Source organism: Heterodontus francisci, chromosome 33 (genome assembly GCF_036365525.1).
Source record: "Heterodontus francisci isolate sHetFra1 chromosome 33, sHetFra1.hap1, whole genome shotgun sequence".
NCBI classification, from domain to species: domain Eukaryota; kingdom Metazoa; phylum Chordata; class Chondrichthyes; order Heterodontiformes; family Heterodontidae; genus Heterodontus; species Heterodontus francisci.
This window is the reverse complement of record NC_090403.1, coordinates 55693572-55715217: the sequence shown is the minus strand read 5'-3', so window position 1 is coordinate 55715217 and position 21646 is coordinate 55693572. Positions and strand designations below refer to the sequence as shown.

The 21646-nt window shown below is 43.8% G+C and overlaps 1 protein-coding gene across 8 annotated transcripts in view; it reads left to right on the top strand.

Moving 5' to 3' along the window:
- The window catches only part of odad4 (outer dynein arm docking complex subunit 4), a 97711-nt gene that overhangs the window by 46267 nt on the left and 29798 nt on the right, over positions 1 to 21646 (top strand). For 4 of the 8 annotated variants that reach the window (XM_068013645.1, XM_068013647.1, XM_068013643.1 and 1 more), the window contains exons 12-14: positions 11062 to 11124; positions 12700 to 12774; positions 14990 to 15052. The exons of 2 other annotated variants lie outside the window; for them this stretch is intronic. In XM_068013645.1, the coding sequence (XP_067869746.1) occupies positions 11062 to 11124; positions 12700 to 12774; positions 14990 to 15052 (201 nt within the window). Of the gene's footprint in view, positions 1 to 437; positions 513 to 5071; positions 5150 to 11061; positions 11125 to 12699; positions 12775 to 14989; positions 15053 to 21646 lie in introns of all 8 variants that reach the window. 2 more of the 8 variants (XM_068013651.1, XM_068013644.1) reach the window with 2 other exon arrangements.

The following is a 21646-nucleotide window of genomic DNA, read 5'->3' as shown; positions in this document are numbered from 1 at the left end:
TAGTGCCACATTTTTAGAAATAATTGATCCCTGGGGATCTCCCCCAGGATCAGTCATCAGAAGCTGGCAGAGTTTTGGAGCCTCTCCTCAGTACCACTAGCTGCAGCATTCAGTGAGCAAGTTTCCCTAAAGCCTGTCCAGTGTGTAATGTTTGGAATTCTTCAGGTGCCCACCCAGATGGGCCCCATTGACATACTGGGCTGCTGGAAGATTGAGCTTCCTCATATTCCCCCCACTTCTGAGAATTTTCTTAAGGGCACCCACAGAGCAGAGTCTCAGTGGAACCGTGCTCTGGCCGACCCAGTTCCACTTACAGCTTTACTCCATTCAGAACTGCAGAGCATCATTTATGAGACTGTTTATGATTGATAAATTGATGCAATTTAGTTGGCACAGTTGACTGGTTGTTTGTGTTATCTCTTATTTTGATACAATAGGCTCCAGCTCCTTAGATTCTGTCTGTGGGCTTTATTCGTCTGAAAGTGGTCACGTTTCTGATTTGTCTCCACGGGGTAGGTTCTCTAGTTAGACCGTGCGTGTAGTCACTGTTAGATCGCAGTTATACCATGTCACACCCTGTTCTACTCTTCCTCATTTTATTCTGTGCCTGAGTTCTGATTTAATGTCCTTTCCCTGCTGGGGCTACCAATGCTCCTGGAGGAATCATCAAAGGATCTCAAACTGCCTTGTCAATCAAACAGCCTTTAATCCCCATCTCTAATACTTTTATACTTAATAAAAAGAAGTGTTCAAGGAAAATTTTAAAAACGCCCTCTCTGCGAATTCTCCTGGATTGCTCGCAGCAGTGTCCAGAAGATTAATCAGTAATATCTGGTGACTATCTGGCAGGCCATAATTTCACACAGGGCAGTTATTGGGCTGGTCCAATGGGAGAAAAGGATCCTGCTGCTGCTGCTATACAGTGAGGAGTAGCTGGACACACAACCTCACAGACACACCTGGATAGAGGTGAACGAGTGATCGGCCAGGGGATTGGGAATTTTTTAGAAACCAGCAGTGGATGACTAAAAAACTAATAAAGAGGGAGAAAATTGATTATGAGAGTAAATTGGCAAGAAATATAAAAACAAACAGTAAGAGCTTCTACAGCTATATAAAGAAGAAGAGAGTAGCTAAAGTAAGTGTGGGACCCTTAGAGATGAGACTGGGGAATTAATAACAGGGAACAGGGAAATGGCAGATAATTTAAACCAATATTTTGCATCGGTCTTCACGGTGGAGGACACTGTAAACATCCCAACAATAATAGATGAGCAAGGTGTAAATGGGAGGGAGGAACTTGTAACAATCTTTATCAGGAGGGAAAGGTGCTTGACAAACTGATGGGACTAAAGGCAGACAAGTCACAAGGACCTGACTGCCTGCAGCCAAAAGTTTTAAAAGAAGTGGCTGCAGAGATAGTGGAGGCACTGGTCGTAATATACCAAAACTCATTGGATTCTGGTAGGGTACCAGCGGATTAGAAAACCGCTAATGTGAAGCCTCTATTCAAGAAAGGAGGAAGACAGAAAGCAGGAAACTATAGACCAGTTAGCTTAACATCCTGTCACTGGGAAAATGCTAGAGTCCATTATTAAAGAAGAAATAGCAGGACATTTAGTTTAGTTTAGTTTAGAGATACAGCACTGAAACAGGCCCTTCGGCCCACCGAGTCTGTGCCGACCATCAATCACCCATTTACACTAATCCTACACTAATTCCATATCCCTACCACATCCCACCTGTCCCTATATTTCCCTACCACCTACCTATACTAGTGGCAATTTATAATGGCCAATTTACCTATCAACCAGCAAGTCTTTGGCTGTGGGAGGAAACCGGAGCACCCGGAGGAAACCCACGCAGACACAGGGAGAACTTGCAAACTTCACACAGACAGTACCCAGAATTGAACCCGGGTCGCTGGAGCTGTGAGGCTGCGGTGCTAACCACTGCGCCACTGTGCTGCCCTATGTTAGAAAAACATAATGCAATCAAACAGAGTCAACATGGTTTTATGCAAGGAAATCATGTTTGACATATTGATAAGAGTTCTTTAAGGATATAACAAGCAGAGTGGATAAAGGGAAACCGGTAGATGTAGTGTATTTGGATTTTCAGAAGGTGTTCGATAAGGTGCCACATAAAAGGTTATTACACAAAATAAGAGCTCAGGGTATTGGGGTAATGTGTTGGCATGGATTGAGGATTGGCTAACACACAGAAGGCAGCGAGTCGGATCAATGGGTCTTTTTCAGGTTGGAAAGCTGTAACTAGTGGGGTGCCACAAGGATCAGTCCTAGGGCCTCAACTATTTATTATCTATATTAATGACTTAGAGGAAGGGACAGAGTGTAGTTTATCCGAATTTGCTGACGATACAAAAATAGGTGGGTAGGCAGGGTGTGATGAGGACACAAAGAATCTGCTAAGGGATATATATAGGTTAAGTGAGTGGGCAAAAACTTGGCAGATGGAGTTCAAGGTGGGAAAGTGTGAGGTAATCCATTTTGATAGGAAAAATAAAAAGGCAGATTATTATTTAGATGGAGAAAGACTACAAAATACTGCAGTACAAAGGGATCTTGTACATGAAACACAAAAAGTTAGCATGCAGGTGCAGCAAGTAATTAGGAAGGCAAATGGAATTTTGCCCTTTATTGCTAGGGGGCTACAGTTTAAAAATAGGGAAGTCTTGTTACAACTGTCTTGTTACAATAGGGAGTTGGTGAGGCCCCACCTGGAGTACTGCGTACAGTTTTGGTCCCCATATTTATGGAAGGATATACTAGCATTGGAGGCAGTTCAGAAAAGGTTGACTAGGCTGATTCCTGAGATGAAGGGGTTGTCTTATCAAGAACGGATAAACAGGTTAGGCCTTTATTCATTGGTGTTTAGAAGAATGAGAAGTGATCTTATAGAAACATATAAGATTCTAAGGGGGATTGACAGGGGAGATGCTGAGAATATGTTTCCATTGGTGGGGGAATCTCAAACTAGGGGATATAGTTACAGAATAAGGGGGTCACACATTTAAAACTGAGATGCGAAGGAATTTCTTCTCTCAGAGGGTGGTGAATCTCTGGCATTCTCTACCTCAAGAGAGTTGTGGAGGCTAGGTCACTAAATGTAATTAAGGAGGAGGTAGATAGATTTTTGAAATCTCGGTGAGTTGAAGGTTATGCGGAGCAGGCCCGAAAGAGGAGTTGAGGCCTGGGACAGATCGGCCATGATCTTAGTGAATGGCGGGGCAGGCTCGAGGGGCTGAATGGACTACTCCTGCTCCTATTTCTTATGTTCTTATATAGTTGAATGGATTTTGAGTAACTTGCTGTATTTATACAATAGAATCCCGGGTACCTACTGATCAAAATATTCCTCAATCATCCAGTGCCAGTCATCCAGATAGAGAGGGGCTGAGCAGGGTAGGTTCGGAGTACAGACAGCATGAACTGCATTGACTGCCAGAATACAATTATTGTGTCAGATTCACATATGCTGTTTCTCGTTTTGTTTTCTATCTAAGATGTTGCTATTGATGAAATAATCTTCCTGTTGTTCTTTGTTATCGAGCTACTCACAAGCTTTCTTACTTCTCATTTACTCATTGCTGTGTGGGATCTTGCTCTGTGCAAATCGAGGATGGGAAAGCTATGCTTGCATTAGCGTTGACTGCATTTCAAAAGTGCTGGAGATGTTTCTGAGAGATGCAATGAGGTGCTGTTCAATTGCCAGTCTTCATCCCATTACATCAGAGAACCATAATATAATGGTTGCCAGGTGACTGTTATAATGAAGTACATTGGGCTCCTTCTCCCTGAAGAATTGGGCAGGAAGCCCAGAAGCTGACAATATGCCTGAGGTATCAAGGGTGCCCCAAATAGGGCAATGGTTGCAAAAGGGATTAGGGGTCAGGTTGCAGAGTGTGTGCTGGGCTCATTAGCTCCTGAGTTGTGTTTCAATGAGGCATTTGTCCCACACTGCGGGTGAAATGTCTGGGCATGTGATACAGCTGCTCAGCACTCTTTTGGAATGGGTAGCCCATGTTTTGTTGAAGATGTGGCTGCCTTTGCCCCCCCTCCCTATGCCTGGTCCCTACCACCCATATGGGCATAGTACAGTTAGCTGATGGCCCTTTAATGACTGCTTGTGCATCAGGGGCATACGGGCAGTGCCAGTGAATTATGCAAGTGAGGTGAACTGGCATTATTCAATGTAATGCATGATTATACTGAATCACATCATCATCTGTCCTTTCTGGTTCCCTACCCGAGATCTGATTTGAAATCCTTCCCCAATTTTTCATGATAGAGCTCACCTTGGGTTACTTTCTGTTATTTATCACATTACATCACAAACCCTCCTGAACCTCTGGGAAATATTCAAAAGGATATGAAAATAGATTCCTTTGTTAGAATTGTGATTGTGTTCATAAAGGTCAGGGATGTCAGTGGGGAAATGACAGATGTTCCACCAGGACAGGTACAACATGGGTTAGATACAGAGTAAAGTTCCCTCTACACTGTTCCCATCAAATGATTCCAGGTAAGGTCCAGAAATTAAGAAGGTAATGAAACATTGGCCTTTATCTCAAGAGTGTTGGATTATAAAGGGGAGGAAGTGATGTACAGGAAGTTGTACAGCTCCTTGGCCAGACGGCATCTGGGGTTAACTGCATTCAGTTTTGGGGACCACACCTCAGGAACGATATACTGACCATGGAGGGGTCCTGTGCTGATTCACCAGAATGATACTGAGGCATAAAGGGTTAAATTATGGGGCCAGGTTACATAAACCTGGCTTGTATTCACTTGAATTTAGAAGATTAAGGGGTGATCTGATGGAGCTGTTTAAAAAACGGATTCGTTAGGGTAAATACATTCTACCTATCCAACAAATACAATCTACTTGCTACTTGTGGGAAGGATGGAAGTTGAAGGGAGGACAATAGGAAGGTGCCCAGCACCCTGGAACTATACCTAAGGAGAGGACAGAGAAACCGAGAGGAAAGATTTACGTATCGGTCATATGGTTGAAAGGTTTTGTGTAACCTGCTGTATTTATACAATAGGCTCCCAAGTATCTACTGATCAAAACGTTCCTCAATCATCCAGTACTAAACTTCCAGATGGTGAGGGAGCTGAGCAGGGTAGGTTCTGAGTCCAGCCAGCATGAACGGTAATGACTGTTGAAACACAATTACTGTGTCAGATTCTCGTCTGCTCTTACTCATTTTGTTTTCTATCCAAGTTATGATTTGAAATATTCTTCCTGTTGTTCCTTGTATTTAAGCTCACCCACAAGTTTTCATTCCTTCTTATTCACTCATTGCTGGAAATCTAGGCAGGGAGCCAAGGGGCAGGACTTTCCCCAGAGGCTTCTCAAAACACAAGAAATAGGAGCAGTCCTGCTCCACCATTTAATAAGATAATGGCTGATCTGCTTGTGGCCTTAACTCCACTTTTCTGCCCTCCCCCCATATGCCTTGACTCCCTTGTAGATCAAATATTTGTCTAACTCAGCCATGAATATATTCAGTACATTCAGGACCCTAATGTCAGGTTCAAATGGAGTCAGAAGCCCACACTCTGTGTAGAACAGTCACCTGGCTATGATTTTCCCTGAATTGGTCAATTAATGGCCAGAGGGTGAGCTTACCTTCCAATTAAGGATGGTGGGTGGACTCTCGAAGCTGGAGGGCCAGTACAAGGCAGCCTGCCTTTTCAGATAAGTGAGAGAGAGCAAGGGCTGCCTCAAGATGGAGGCACCCTATCTCCAGCTATTTTTAATTGTAAAATGAAAAATGCCCTTAGAAGCCAGGCCACCATTGTGGGGGTGGGGGTCAAGGGGATCCCCTCCACAGGGCATCTACTGTTGCAGCTGAAACCAGGCAGGGAGGGCCTCAAAGCCTACCTGGAGCACTAACCCCCTGGTCTGTTGCCGGGAGGACACTTCCAGGCAGCGACACTGTTCCCCGATGTCTCCAAGGGCTTGGAGGCCGACTGGAACATTCCAGTCATCCTTTGACAATAAGCCTTAATAGGCCTTTAAACAGATTTAATTTTGCTACAAGCCACTTTCAAGCAGGTAGACCCCCCTCTCCCGCCTCCAGGACAATTACCCAGAGCAGGATGGTGCCGGGAAACTGCGAAATTACGCACCCAACTGCCTTTGTGCTCACTCTCACTGGGACCTAAACATTCAACCCGTGAGGTCTACACTGTGCTCGAGACACCAATGTGTCCCAAATAGGGCAATGGGTGCAAAAGGGATGGGGAGGGGTTAGGGTGCAGAGTGTGTGCTGGGCTCATTAGCTCCTGAGTTGTGTTTCAATGAGGCATTTGTCCCACACTGTGGGTGAAATGTCTGGGCATGTGAAACAGCTGCTCAGCACTGTTTTGGAATGGGTAGCCCATATGTTTTTGAAGATGTGGCTGCCTTTGCCCCCCCTCCCTATGCCTGGTCCCTACCACCCATATGGGCAAAGTGCCTAGTGCACAACAGTTAGCTGATGGCCCTTTAATGACTGCTTGTGCATCAGGGGCATACGGGCAGTGCCAGTGAATTATGCAAGTGAGGTGAACTGGCATTATTCAATGTAATGCATGATTATACTGAATCACATCATCATCTGTCCTTTCTGGTTCCCTACCCGAGATCTGATTTGAAATCCTTCCCCAAATTTTCATGATAGAGCTCATCTTGGGTTACTTTCTGTTATTTATCACATTACATCACAAACCCTCCTGAAACTCTGGGAAATATTCAAAAGGATATGAAAATAGATTCCTTTGTTAGAATTGTGATTGTGTTCATAAAGGTCAGGGATGTCAGTGGGGAAATGACAGATGTTCCACCAGGACAGGTACAACATGGGTTAGATACAGAGTAAAGCTCCCTCTACACTGTTCCCATCAAACACTCCCAGACAGGTACAACATGGGTTAGATACAGAGTAAAGCTCCCTCTACACTGTTCCCATCAAACACTCCCAGACAGGTACAGCACAGGGTTAGATACAGCGTAAAGCTTCCTCTACACTGTCCCCAACAAACACTCCCAGGACAGGTACAGCATGGAGTTAGATACAGAGTAAAGCTCCCTCTACACTGTCCCCAACAAACACTCCCAGGACAGGTACAGCACAGGGTTAGATACAGAGTAAAGCTCCCTCCACACTGTCCCCCATCAAACACTCCCAGACAGGTACAGCACAGGGTTAGATACAGAGTAAAGCTCCCTCCACACTGTCCCCATCAAACACTCCCAGACAGGTACAGCACAGGGTTAGATACAGCGTAAAGCTTCCTCTACACTGTTCCCCATCAAACACTCCCAGGACAGGTACAGCACAGGGTTAGATACAGAGTAAAGCTCCCTCCACACTGTCCCCCATCAAACACTCCCAGACAGGTACAGCACAGGGTTAGATACAGAGTAAAGCTCCCTCTACACTATCCCATCAAACACTCCCAGACAGGTACAGCACAGGGTTAGATACAAAGTAAAGCTCCCTCCACACTGTCCCCATCAAACACTCCCAGACAGGTACAGCACAGGGTTAGATACAGAGTAAAGCTCCCGCCACACTGTCCCCATCAAACACTCCCAGACAGGTACAGCACAGGGTTAGATACAGAGTAAAGCTCCCTCTACATTGTCCCATCAAACACTCCCAGAACAGGTACAGCACAGGGTTAGATACAGAGTAAAGCTCCCTCTACGCTGTCCCATCAAACACTCCCAGAACAGGTACAGCACAGGGTTAGATACAGAGTAAAGCTCCCTCTACGCTGTCCCATCAAACACTTCCGGGAAGTAAGCAATGAAAAAACCTAGTGAAGCATTGTCATTTATTTCAAGCTGCTGGACCACATAGGGAAGGAGTTTGTGCTTTAAGTTGTTTAGAGCCTTTGTCACACCCCATCTGGAATACTGCATTCAGTTTTGGGCAAGAAGGATATATTGGCCATGCTCAAGTCCAATGCTGATTCGCCAGAATCAAAATAAGGGGGAAGCCACTTAGGACAGAGATGAGGAGAAATTCCTTTACTCAGAGGGTTGTGAATCTTTGGAATTTTCTTCCCCAGAGGGCTGTGGAAGCTCAGTCATTGAGTATGTTTAAAGCAGAGATTGACAGATTTCTAAATGCAAATGACATAAAGGGATATGGGGATAGTTTGGGAAAAAGGCATTGAAGTGGATGATCAGCCATGATCATATTGAATGGCAGGACAGGCTCGATGGCTGAATGGCCTACTCCTGTTCCTATGTTCCTAATCTGAACTTTAGAGGGTTAAATTATTAGGACAGGTTGTATAAACTTGGTTGTGCTCCCTTGAATTTAGAAGATTAAGGGGTGATTTGATTGAGCTGTTTCAAATGTTAAACAGATTCGTTAGGGTAAATATATTCTACCTATCCAAAAGGTACAATATACTTGCTACTTGTGGGCGTAAGGATAAAAGTTGAAGGGAGGACAGTCAGAAAGTGACCAGCACCCTGGAAAGGAGAGGAAGTGAGAAAATTAGTGGGAAGACTCAAGTATAGCTCGAATTGTTGAATAGATTTTGTGTAACCTGCTGTATTTATACAATAGGCTCCCAAGTATCTACTGATCAAAAAGGTCCTCAATCATCCAGTACTAAACTTCCAGATGGTGAGGGAGCTGAGCAGGGTAGGTTCAGAGTCCAGCCAGCACGAACGGTAATGACTGTTGAAACACAATTACTGTGTCAGATTCTTGTCTGCTCTTACTCATTTTGATTTCTATCCATGTTGTGGTTTGAAATACTTCTGTGTTTCTTGTTATTGAGCTCACCCACAAGTTTTCAGTCCTTCTTATTCATTCATTGCTGGAAATTCAGGCAGGGAGCCATGAGGTCTGCACTGCACCTGAGGCACCAAGAGTGTCTCCAATAGGGCAATGGGTGCAAAAGGGTTTGAGGCCCAGGGAACTCTATGTGTGCTGGGCTCATTACTTTCTGACACAATAGCAAAATACTGCGAATGCTGGAAATCTGGAATAAAAACAGAAAATGCTGGAAATACTCAGCAAGTCAGGTAGTATCTGTGGAGAGAGAAAGAGTTAATGTTTCAGATCGATGACCTTTCATCAGAATTGGGAAAATTAGAAATGCAATAAGTTTTAAGCAAGTGAAAGGAGAAAGGTGGAAAAAAGAACAAAAGGAAGGTCTGTGATCGAGTGGAAGACAGGAGATTAAATGACATCACCAGTCCTTTTGTTATTGAAGTAAGCATTGGGGAACATCATGGCAATAGCAGTCACAACATAATAAGATTAAAGATAATTATTGAGAGAGACATGAATAAGGTAGAGCAAAGTAATAGAATGGAAAAAAAGATAATAATGAGGGGATGAGGATGGAAGTAGGGAAAATGAAGTGAATAAGTACTTGCAAAGGGATAGAACAGCTGTGCAAAATGAATGAGAATAAACTAGACAATAATGAGACATCATGGATGGATAAAGTGATAAGGGTAAAATTGAAAATAAAGAAAGAGGCATACATTACGTATGCGGACAATAAAGGAGAGGATGACAAAAGGGAATTTGAAGAAGTTAAGAAAGATGTCAAAAATAATTAGGAAGGCAAAAAGGAATTATGAAATTAAATTCTTAAAAAATATAAAACTAACTAATAAAATATTCCTTAGACACATAAATAACAAAAGTAAAATTAAGATAGCGATAGGGCCATTAAGGGATAAACAAGTTAAACTCATAGGTAATAACACTGAAATGGCAGGAATATTGAATAATAGACACGACTTTAGAAGAAGGGTTCAAAAAGGCTATCAAAACATTTAAGATAGATAGGAGGGAGATAATTAATAAACTTGAGAAATATAGAGTGGATTAAATGATTTGGACCCGGCAATTGTAAGTTTATCAAAATTTTCAGATGACACCAAATTGGAAGGTGTACTGAGGAAGACTGACAAAATATTAAACAACTTTAACAAACTTGCAGATATTTGTGTAAATGCCAAATGAATTTTAATATAGCTAAGTGTGAGGTGGTACATTTTGATAGGATGAATAATGTGGCTACTTGTTCCTTGGAAAATAAAGAGTCCAAATAGGGTAGCGGCATAAAGGGATCTAGGCGAACAGACTCAGAAAAGATTAAAAGTAACGATGCAGGTTAATAAAGGCCTAACAACTGCAAACAAAGCACTGGTGTTCCATTCTAGAGGAATAAACTGTAAAGAAGATGTTTCCACTCGTGAGGAAATCCATATCTAGGGACCATAAATTCCAGATAGTCACTAGTAAATCTAATGTTTCTGCTGGTTTGGGGAGTCTAGGATTAGGAGGCATCTTCTAAAAATTAGAGCCAGACCTTTCAGGAGTGAAATTTGGAAACACGTCTACACACAAAGGGTGGTAGAAGTTTGGAACTCTCTTGTGCAAATGGCAATTGATGCTGGATTAATTGCTAATTTTAAATCTAAGATTGATAGAATTTTGTTATCCAAAGGTACTAAGGAAAATGTGCAAAGGCGGATATATGGAGTTAGGTTGCAGATGAACCATGATCTCTGAATGATGGAACAGACTCGAGGGGCTAAATGGCCTTCTCCTGTTCATATGTTCTTTACTCAGAGAGTGTGAGAATGTGGAAATCGCTACATGGACTAGTCAAAGTAAATAGTATAGATGCATTTAAGCAGATACAAGCTATATGAGGGGGAAAGGAATATAAGGATATGTTGAAAAGGTGAGATGAAGTAGGGTGAGAAAAGCAGAGCTACCTCTTGAAAACTGTAACTGCAAATAGAGCACATCCACTCACTCAGGGCTCAAGCACTTAGCGGTTGATTAAGGAACAGAAATTCACACAAGGGAATTGCAAGCACACTCAGCATCTGATCAAAGGATTCTCAGAAACGAACACCATAAATGAAGGAACTGTCAGATTTTCATTTCAATGTCCTACCTCAGAACCCTGATTCTTGATGATGAGGCTGATTAGATGAAGTAAAAGTCGCAGTATTGAGTAGAATTTTTAAATCTCTCATTTTAAACCACAATAGGCCCTACAGTAGCTGATGAGGCCAGCAAGCCTGAAAAAGCTGAAGATATTTCTGAAAATGATGGTAGGTTTCGGATGTAGCCAGCACACTATGTCATGAACAATATGTACCAAATCAAATCTTAGCCTGCACCTTCTCATTTACCTCGCTGCCATCATCTCCATTTTGACTACTTCCTGAAACATGATTCACATGGGCTGTGCCTCTTCCATTATTGGTGTCATTTGTGGTCCAGTTACATGCTATGGGCTCACGGCCTCTATAAACTGGTATGAGACTGGAAACTCCTGGGCACTTGCCGGATTGACAGTCCCTGAAGTTGTGGGACACTTTCAGGACAGAAACTGTCTGATCTCCAGGACTGTGGACTGCCCAGATATCACCTCAGATTGGGGTGGGCTGGATTGGTACCTAATTCCTATAAGTGGAAGCCAGTAGCTAACCCACTGCAACCTGAAGTTCCACCTTGCTACATTGTGTTATAACTGGGCGACAGTGCTTTAACTGGCAGCTGTGGCAAAACTGGTGATGAAGAGAGTTAGTAGTTTCTATGTTTTGGGGAGAACATTTATGGGAGATGGTCCTTTTTTATGTTAGGAAAGTTCAGACACACACACACAAAACAAGCAAACACAAACATACAAATATATGAGGTAAGATTTCAAAAAGAGAGTTTGTGTTGTTCTGTTTACGAAGCTGAAGTCCTTGCTGCGGAAGGATTACTCTCCTTTCCCATTGTGAGTGATCCAGTCATTCAAGCTCTAAGTTACGTGATGACTGTGTCCTTGCTGCATGTCGCACGACGACTGCATTGCTGTTCATTCTACATTGTAAACAGCATGGCTGCATTCAATCTACATTCATGACTCAAGGGCTGGATAAAGCAGAGGCATTCGGTATAAGGAAGGTTTGAGCCAGCACTGCCCAGGATCCCAGTGTATTAGCAACTTAGAATAATATTCACACTTAGTTACCTAGAAATTCTAAGGTCTGGTCCTGAAATTCTGATCAGTGCCCTCTGCCAGTGAAAGTGGGGTGAGGAAGGCTGCAAAGTGCGGATGTCCAGACCGTATACCAAACTACAGGGATCAGGGTCTGTGACAGCAGGGTCTCCCACCCGCCAGCCACAAAGTCGGACAAACATCACGCCAATGGACAGGAGGCCCAACAAAAGTTGAATTTTAAACCTGCAGCTCCCAGTGGAGGTAGTGGAGCATTTTTACAATTAATTAATCCTCAGTGATCCCCTCCCGAAGACCAATCACCTGGAGGTGTTTTGCAGTCTCTCCTGGACTGCCACTAACAGCAGCATTCAGCGGGCGAGTTTCTGTAAAGTTTCCCAGAGTGTATGGTCAGTATACTCCCTCCCCATCCCCCACTCCAGATACACCCCATTAACCTAGGGACAGGCAGAAGATTCAAACCTTCATTCCCACACCATCCCTCCTCAGTTAGAATTTCTCCGAAGGGCATCAGTGGTGCAGAATCTCGATGTTACTGGGTCTCATCCCTGTCCCCAGTCCCATTTACACCGAATCAGAATTTCAGAGTCTGATTGATGAGGCTGATTGTAGATACATAAGAAGATCAGATGTAGTTTGTGCAGTCCAGTAGGATGTTGTGTAATTTTCTATTTAGATACGACAACCTCAACTTCGACTGATTCTGTGTGTGGATTTCCAAGTGGACACGTTTCCGATTCCTCTTTGCGGGGTAGGTTCTCTGGTTACCAGTATGTATAGTTACTGCTGAATCACAGTCAGACCATGTTGCATCCTCGTCTGCTGTCATTTTATTCTCTGCATTTGCCCACTCGGGTTGCATGTGTTCCTGGAGGTATCATCTAACCCCCTCCAGCCTTCTGCCAATCAAACAGCCTTTTTCCTTATCTTCAGTATTGTACAAAAACAACAACTTACATTTATATAGCACCTTCAACATAATAAAATGTCCCACCATGTGATGCAGAAGCATTAACAAACAAGATTCGACACCAAGCAACAAAAGAAATATTAGGGCAGGTGACCAAAAGCTTGGTCAAAGAGGTAGGTTTTGAGAAGTACCTTAAAGTAGGAAAGACAGAGGTGGAGGCTTAGGAAGGAAATTCCAGAGGTTAGGGCCCAGGCACCTGAAGGCACTGCCACCAATGGTGGAGCGATTAAAATCAAGGATGCGCAAAAGGCCAGAACTGGAGGAGTGCAGAGATCTCAGAGGGCTGTGGGGCTAGAGGAGATTACAGAGAGGGAAGCCATGGAGGAATATGAAAACAAGAATGAGAATTTTACAATCAAGGCATTCCTGGAACAGCAGCCAACGAGTGCAGAAGGTGACGGGTGAACGGAACTTGGTGTGAGTTAGGACACAGGCAGCAGAGTTTTAGATGAGCTTGTGTTTATGGAGGGTGCAAAGTGAGACAGTCAGAGGAGCACTGAAAAAGTCAAATCTGGAGGTTACAGAGGGTTGCAGCAACAGAGGAGCTGAGACGGGGATGGAGACAATTAAATAAAACATTTTGAATGGCTTGAGGACTTTTCTCCTGGGTGTCTTGTAATCATGTCCAACTTATTACCACCCTTGGGATCCTGCTCTTGATTGCTATACTTCAATCTGTAGCTGGACACACACACGTACGTGTGATAGCAGGTGAAGCAGTAACATGCTCCACTCTCACTCCCCAGGCTCATTGGTGAAGAACAGTACTGATGGCAGGGATAAAGGCTTAAAGAAAAAACTTCTGGTGAGGCATTTAGGTTACTGGAGGAATTGGTTTCAATGTGAGAATTAAGGGACTGGAAGGATGTGCTTTAATGACCCTTTCTCATCCTTGATGGTTCCTATCTATTTCTTCTAAGTAAGAACAATACTGTAATCTATACATCATGATAAAATGAAAAACAGAGTCGTGGAAACACATTGGCATCTCAAACAGAAAAAGCAGGTTAAAAGTTAGATGGATTCTTCATTAGAACTCCCGCCTGAAACATTAACCTGTCTTTTCTCTTCAAACACTAATCATTTATTTGGATGCGACTGTCATAGAGTCATATAGCACTGAAACAGGCCCTTCAGCCCACTGAGTCTGTACCGACCACTAACCACCCATTTATACTAATCCTACATTAATCCTATATTCCCTACCACATCCCCACAATTCTCCTACCACCTACCTACACTATTTTACAATGGCCAATTTACCTATCAACCTGCAAGTCTTTGGCTGTGGGAGGAAACCGGAGCACCCGGCGGAAACCCATGCGGTCACAGGGAGAACTTGCAAACTCCGCACAGGCAGTACCCAGAACTGAACCCGGGTCACTGGAGCTGTGAGGCTGTGGTGCTAACCGCTGCACCATTTTGCCACCCTAATTTATCCAGTATTCCTGTCTGTATGGGGACAGTGCAATTGCCTCTTTCTTCTTCAGTTTTCTTCTGCCTCAGTGTGATGACTGGATCAGATCTTTACAATTTCAGTATGTGCAGTATTTTCATTTTAGAAATACATATCCCCAATTTCAGGAAGGAGAGGGAACAAGATTAAGCAACAGAAAAAGACAACTTGGAGATCAAGGGAGGCTCAAATGAAGATCAACACGCAATGCCACATGGTGACATTGTGTCGAGTTTCTGGGGAGGAGGTGCCATTGAGGTCTCATGTTAAATGAAAGGAGGAATCACATGTTGTTCAGTCTTGGCTCCTTCTGTTTAATTGCAAAGATCTTATCCTCACAGTGAAAGTTCCGGCTGGTACAATCTTGTATTGTCTGGGGTCACATGTAAAGGAGTGAGGGAAGGTTGTAGGAAGGTGCCCAATGCTTTGGAGCTGGACCTCGGCAAGAGTCAGCCTCCTTCAGGAGAGGAGGTAAGAAAATGAGAACAGATGAAATATAGTTGAACAGACTGTTATTAACCTGCTGTATTTATCCAATAGATAACCCATCAATTCCTGACACACCCAGTAATAGCCATATGGATGCAAGATTTACTAAGCTGGGTAGGTTCAGAGTACAGCCAGCAGATACTGCACTAATTACTAAACCACAATTACTGTGCAGATTCTCATCTGCTTTTTAAAATTTTCTCTCCAAGTTCTGGTTTGAAATACTTCTTCTGTTGTTCCTTGCTTTCAAGCTCACCCACAAGTTTTCATTCCTTATTTACTTGTTTTTGTTTGTGGGATCTTGCCACTCTCAAATCTGGGAGGGGGGAATGTGGTCTTCGGAAAAGCAGTGACTGCACTTCAAAAGGTAATCCATGTGAATTGCTGGAGATGTTTCTGAGAGATGGGGTGAGGCACTGTTTAGTAGCCAATGTTTATCATATCATCACATCTGTTGTGTCTTCTTTTCCTTGTGCTAACCAGGACATCAGACATCAAGGCATTAACCACGCATCAGGGGTCAGTTAACACTTAAGTAGTGGGTTCCTTTATTCAGGGGAGTAGTATGGCAACACATTGCAAGAGAACATGTCTGGTCTGTTTGGTGATCAGCAGCATATTGAGGATGAGACTCAGTCACATGGTATGTTACATCATCATTTCCTCTCTCGCATGGTGTACTGAAAATGTAACTACAACATCCCTCTTTTTTCAAACTAAAAGACTTCCCCCTCTAATTAAACATAACTATTTACAATGCAAAAAAATGTGTGTCTATGCATTGTAGAATGATGAGCTAAAAAAACTCAAAAGGGTTATAGGTCTCTCAATCTCTAACGGTGAGCTCACACAGCCCGACTTAGTAATTGTAATGTTTGCTTGCGATTGTTGGACCTTCTCACAGTGATGTGTGGGAGTAGGATGTTTGGATGTTACATGGAATGTGGTCTTGGACCTTGTCCTAGATGCAGTGGAGTTACCTGGATGTTGAGAATGAGGTATTTCTCTGATTTGCCCTCTGTTTCTTCTCACAGTTGCTCCACTGGGTGTACTGAGCTCGTATGCCCTTGGCTTTGGACAGATCTGTGTTACTTCAGCTGGCTGTCACGTACCTTCCGTGGAATGCTGAATGCTTACTTGCTGTCCTATCCTTAAACCTGGCAATTCTTTAACTGCTTTCCTATCATTCACATCTTTCATCGTCCCCTGTTTTTCCAAAAATGCCTCTCTCACTTCTGGAAGGGTTAAGTGAGTAATGGAAGTGAGGTAGGTTTGTACGTACTGGCCTGCCAAATGACAGTTCCCTGGTGAGGGTATTGTTGAGCTCAGAGGAGTAGCTCTGAGGTGAATTATAGCAATGTGTAGATCCTGCTTGGTTTTCCTACATTTCTAAGTTAGTGATTTCACCATATGAACCATAGTCTCAGCCATGCCATTGGATCTCGGGTAATGTGGGGATGTACCCCACTTTTCACACATGTCCCTGAATGGCTTCCCTGTGAACAGCAGTTCATTGTCCAATATGGTCCAATATGGTCTCCCTAGGTGCTGCAAATAGGCTGAAAATGGCACTTAGTGTTTTGGCGACCATTGTGCTTGACATATTGTGCAAATGACGGATGATAGGATACTTTGAGAAGTAGTCAGTGACAACTAGGAAACCATCCCCATGGAAATGGAATAAATCAGATGTGATCTTGGCCCATGGATGAGTAGGTACCTCATGAGGAATGAGTGGTTCCTTTTGTTGTCTTGGCATGTTTTCTTGGCATGCCTTGCACTGCTTCACTGTGACCTCAATGTTGTCATGAATGCCTGGCTAATAGACTGTTTCTCTGGCCAGTCTTCTGGTCCGATCAGTGCCCATATGAGATTGGTGTAGTTGTTGTAGTATGTCACATCTCAATGCTTCTGGTAAGGTGGCCTGTTTACCTTTAAAAATAACTCCCCTTGATATATCAAATTCATCTCAGTATGTCCGACACTGTCTCACATGCTTGTGGATATCCTGAATTGAGTCTGGCCATCCTTCTATAATCATGTTCCAAAGAAGCTGTAGTGTTGGATCCTTTGCTGTCTCAACCTGCAATTGTTGACATTTCTATTGCACCAAGTTCATTAGATCCACATGGAGTACATCCTCTAGCTCCCCGTCTATCAAATCGACTTGTAAATTGATGTTTACTTCTGTAATCTTTGCCAGATTGAGTAATCTGCTGTAACGTGTCAGACATAACTGTCAGTTTGCCAGGTTTGTACATGTCGCAGTTGTTCTTCTTTGGCCTGCTTGTGTCGAGAGACAATGGGTAAGCGCCTGGAGGTGGTCAGTGGTTTGTGAAACAGCGCCTGGAGTGGCTATAAAGGCCAATTCTAGAGTGACAGGCTCTTCCACAGGTGCTGCAGAGAAATTTGTTTGTCGGGGCTGTTGCACAGTTGGCTCTCCCCTTGCGCTTTTGTCTTTTTTCCTGCCAACTACTAAGTCTCTTCGACTCGCCACACTTTAGCCCCGTCTTTATGGCTGCCCGCCAGCTCTGGCGAACGCTGGCAACTGACTCCCACGACTTGTGATCAAAGTCACAGGATTTCATGTCGCGTTTGCAGACATCTTTAAAGCGGAGACATGGCGGCTGGTGGGTCTGATACCAGTGACGAGCTCGCTGTACAATGTGTCTTTGGGGATCCTGCCATCTTCCATGCGGCTCACATGGCCAAGCCATCTCAAGCGCCGCTGACTCAGTAGGGTGTATAAGCTGGGGATGTTGGCCGCCTTGAGGACTTCTGTGTTGGAGATACGGTCCTGCCACCTGATGCCAAGTATTCTCTGGAGGCAGCGAAGATGGAATGAATTGAGACGTCGCTCTTGGCTGACATATGTTGTCCAGGCCTCGCTGCCATAGAGCAAGGTACTGAGGACACAGTCTTGATACACTCGGACTTTTGTGTTCCGTGTCAGTGCGCCATTTTCCCACACTCTCTTGGCCAGTCTTTGGGTACATCTCTTATAGAATCCTCAAAGGGATTATGTTTGCATTCACCCCATATCTATTTTGGCCAATAACGAATGTTTCCAACTTTTTGTGGATAGATGATCTGGATCGTGGCAAAAACTTCAGATGGTTCAATGACATCGATATGTTGTGATACAGACGGTATGGAAAGTATGCTCACCTTACCTCGCATCAGCTTTCTCTTCATTGCCACTGTCCACTACTTCATGTAAGCTTTTCCTGCTGAATCTGCTCTGGTCTTTAATGCTGCCTGAAGTAACTATCTGCCTGTAGTCAGCTGGAACCTTTGCGCGACTCCTCACAGCTGTTGTAGCCTTTACTCTTCTGCATCGGCTCTGCCAGTGACTCTTCATGCCGCATGCTTTGCAGAAATCAAAGAAGGCTGGGCAACTCTTTGGCGCATGTAGAAGTCTACATCTCTTACATGGTTTCCCGGCCTTGCATACTCATGTCACTGTGTTCACCATCAAGGTTGTACATAGACCTTGTAGACTCTGTCGGCCCTCAATGATGGTTTCATATTTGCGTCCGTCCTTAAGCAGCTCGTCAATGCTGCAACCTTTGGGTTTATCCAGCAGATCTTTCTGAAATGCATCGATTGGTGTGGATGCAATCACCAGCTCAGCAATCCTTTCTGCTAGCTCGGCATCATCACAGTATGTACCCTTTTCCCTGCTGTTATGACCAGGTGAGAAAGATGTCTCGGGTTCCCTTTCAACATTCACATGGTCTTATTGTAACAGGGTTTCATTTTCAAACACACTGTATTTTGAGCTCCTGATTGATGAATCCTTATTTACTGCTTTCCAATTTTAAGGTAAAGAAATGAGCACAAACAGGCTTTCTTAGGTTTAAAGAAGAAAGGCAAATTTATTAAAACTTAAACTCTAATTCAGTTGACTCCTACGGATACACAATGCGCCCATGCTAGCATGCATACATGATACACACATGGAGATAGAGACACTAAAAAGAAGAAAAATAAAGTGGAGAGGTTTGAGGCAATATCTAAAGAGTTTCCTGTTACCGTGCTTCAAGCTCACTGTGGAGTCCTTGCTTGTAGGTAATTCTTGTTTTTCGTTGGGGCCTAGTATTCTTCTTAAACCTTGTTCACTGTAGGAGACTTTTCTCTCTTGGGGTTCATGTGTCTTCAATGGATTCCAAAGCTGGCGAGAAAGAGATGGAGCAGACAGGAAAGAAATGTTTTCAATCCAGGAGCTAGGAGTTTTTTCTGTTCAAACACCGCTCTCTCAAATTTAAAACTCTCAGTTCAAAACTCTGCAACAGCCAGTTAGTCATGTGACTAAACTGGTCTGACCATGTCCGTCCTGTGTATTCGGCCATCTTAGCAGTTAACCTGGAATGTAAGCTCCTCCACCCTTAAAGTCTGGTAATCAAAAGTCCATTGTAGATTAAATTGGAGCAGGAAGTAGCCCCTTTGTCCTTTCCAAGTACTGTCTGTTGATATGCAAAAATATCTTTCCAGCCAAGGATCCATTGTGGTTTTTTTTTAACCAGTTTTTTTTTCACTCCAGTAAAGTTTAAAATTAATGTTCATATGGCAAAATTAATATTCCTCATTCTTAGAAGGTGGAGGCCTGCATGACACCTGCACCTCCTAATAAAGTGGTCAATGGACCCATGGGGTTACTGACGAAATGCCCTAAACTCTAGTCTATGGAAGCAAAAATTAATTTGGACTCTAGGCTTCTAGAGTTGACCAGATTTTCTTTGGATCCCTTTGTTCCTCTGTGAGCCCAGAAGTATTTAATCAGTGTAGGCCTTCGTTTCTAATCGCAATATGAATTTTGATATATTTCGCTTCAGATATGTCTTCCTTTTTCTTCAACCAAGGATTCCCCCCCACTGTGGTCGACAGGGCCCTCAACCGTGTCCGGCCCATTTCCCACACCTCTACCCTCACCCCTTCCCCTCTCTCCCAGAACCGTGACAGGGATCCCCTTGTCCTCACTTTCCACCTCACCAGCCTCCACACCAGCCTCCACATCCAAAGGATCATCCTCCACTATTTCCGCCACCTCCAGCGTGATGCCACTACCAAACGCATATTCTGCTCCCCTCCCCTGTCAGCATTTTGTACTTCTTTCAATGTAGTATACTGTATTCACTGCTCACAATGTGGTCTCCTCTACATTGGGGAGACCAAATACAGATTGAGTGACCGCTTTGTGGAACACCTCCGCTCAGTCCGCAAGCAGGACCCGAGCTTCCTGTCGCATGCCATTTCAACACTCCCCCCCCATCCCACCAACCCCCCCTGTTCTCATGCCCACATCTCCTGTCCGGGGATTGCTGCAGTGTTCCAGTGAACATCAACGCAAGCTCGAGGAACAGCATCTCATTTACCGATTAGGCACACTACAGCCTGCCGGACTGAACATTGAGTTCAATAATTTCAGAGCATGACTGGCCCTGCCCCACCCCCCATTTTTAATTTTAATTTTATTTTAGTTTGTTTCATCATTCAGTTTTTTTTTACCATGTGCCTGCCCCACTGTTTTTTTCATGTTTGTGGTTTTGGCCAGGGCTGTTCATTATTCTGTCATTTAACACCCTCTCTGCACTAATGCTTTGTCTTTCACCACACCATTAACACACTCTTTGCCTTTGCCCCATGACCTCCTTGTCAGTTATTCTGTGACCCTCTGTCCTATCAACACCTCTTTTGTCCTCTTTTGCCCCACCCCCACTTAATTTGCTTAAAACCTATTACATTTCTAACCTTTGCCAGTTCTGATGAAAGGTCACTGACCTGAAACATGAATTCTGCTTCTTTCTCCACAAATGCTGCCAGACTTATTGAGTATTTCCAGCACTTTTTGTTTTTATTTTATGAATTTTGATAGACTGCTTATCTGGATCAGAGACTCCCAGGTTGATAAACCAAAGCTCTGTTCTATGTTTGAACTGCCTGAACTCTGATAATAAATCGGCCGTTTTCCAATTGATGCTCAGAGATTTAGCAGTAATTTTTCTGGTTTTTCAAGGACTTTCCTGCTGCTTTCTGTGTTTTAAAATGGTGTCCCTGTTGTATTTGCTGCTCAGGGCCCGAATGCTGCAGTCGCTTTAGGTGCAGCAGTTCCTCAGCTTGCCCCAGCTTGTCCTATTGCTGAAGCACTAGTTAAGTTGGCTGGCAGCATTGTTGCTTTCGCATGCCTTTTCCTGACTCCACCCACAAAGCTCGGCTGTGGCAGGAATGACTACAATGCTTGCACAGCCTGTAATGGCGACGTAAACCTTGACAGACTTTTGCTCTTGTTTTCACCGTTAACTTTCAAGACCCTACTTGGCCCAATTTCAACAGCAATTCCGGGATTTAGATGTTTCAGTAAGAACAGAGAAGATGGTAAAAGAGCGGGGGGGGGGGGGGGGGGGGGGGTGGCATTGTTAATCAAGGAAAGTATTACAGCGACAGAAAGGACGTTTGAGGACTCGTCTACTGAGGTAGTATGGGCCGAGGTTAGAAACAGGAGAGGAGAGGTCACCCTGTTGGGAGTCTTTTATAGACCTCCGAATAGTTCCAGAGATGTAGAGGAAAGGATAGCGAAGATGATTCTCGACAGGGGCGAGAGTAACAGGGTAGTTGTTATGGGGGACTTTAACTTTCCAAATATTGACTGGAAATACTATAGTTCGAGTACTTTAGATGGGTCAGTTTTTGTCCAGTGTGTGCAGGAAG